Source organism: Acanthisitta chloris, unplaced genomic scaffold (assembly GCF_000695815.1).
Source record: "Acanthisitta chloris isolate BGI_N310 unplaced genomic scaffold, ASM69581v1 scaffold2119, whole genome shotgun sequence".
Classification (NCBI taxonomy): Eukaryota; Metazoa; Chordata; class Aves; order Passeriformes; family Acanthisittidae; genus Acanthisitta; species Acanthisitta chloris.
The window spans coordinates 24,268-25,149 of NW_008691779.1; the positions used below are offsets into that span (position 1 = coordinate 24,268).

The 882-nt window shown below is 62.8% G+C and overlaps 1 protein-coding gene across 1 annotated transcript in view; it reads right to left on the reverse strand.

The window, feature by feature from the left end:
• Positions 1–51: 51 nt before the first annotated feature.
• PTGDS (prostaglandin D2 synthase 21kDa (brain)) overlaps positions 52–882 on the reverse strand; it is a gene marked incomplete at its 5' end in the record, with an annotated part of 2,129 nt that continues 1,298 nt past the window's right edge. Inside the window, 4 exons of the mRNA XM_009082342.1 lie at positions 52–77; positions 300–401; positions 625–738; positions 864–877. Of these exons, the coding sequence (XP_009080590.1) occupies positions 52–77; positions 300–401; positions 625–738; positions 864–877 (256 nt within the window). The remainder of the gene's footprint in view (positions 78–299; positions 402–624; positions 739–863; positions 878–882) is intronic.

An 882-nucleotide genomic window follows, 5' to 3' on the forward strand; every position in this document is an offset into this window, starting at 1 on the left:
GCCATATACTCCCACAGGGATGGTCGGAGCCCCAGCAAAGGCAGGACTCACCTAGGCAGCATCTGCCATGCATTTGTCTGCGGGAGGAAGAAAACGGGAGATCAGCTCCTCTGGGGGCTGTGGTATTCCAGCCCCCCTGAGGGACCCTGCATGGTGGCACTCCGTGGGGACTGACCCTGTGCTGGCCCCACAGAGAGGCAGGGACAAGCCAGGCAGGGACAAGCCAGGAGGGTCTCATCCCTCTCAGCCCTCCCCTCACCCCCTGCTCCCCCTCACCCTCCCGGCACCCTCAGCCTCACCCGTCTGGGGCAGGATGAGGATCTCGTCATCCGTCAGGCCCTGCTCCCTGGAGAACTGGGTGAACATCTCCAGACGCTCGGGTCTCAGCTCCTTTGTCCTGCCTGCAGCCAAGAGCAGGGTGAGAGGCAGCCCCCCAGTACCCCAGTGCAGGGACACAGCCAGCCCAGCAAGGGGCAAGTTCCTCAGGAAGGGAGTCCCGACCCAGCCATCACCCCATGGGTCATCCCGGCTTGGGAGATGATGCTGCCCTTCTCCCACGGGAGAGATGAACATCCCAGGGGTCCCTGGGGGCTGGGCAACATGGGGGTCCCAGGATAGACGTACTGTAGAGCAGCACCATGGTGGAGGAGTCGGTGCCCTTGACGATCTGGGTGGCTACCAAGGCATACTCCTCGTAGTTGGTCTCCACCACACGGATGTCATGCTTGCTGCCCCAGCCTGTGGGGAACAGGGAGGTACAGCTCAGCCCTGAGCTCTGAGCCAACCCTAAGGCAGGAGCAGGGACAGGTGACAGTTGGGCTATGAGCACATCAGGGACTGCCCCATGGGATCCAGGCACTCACGTGGGCTGGTGTAGCTGAA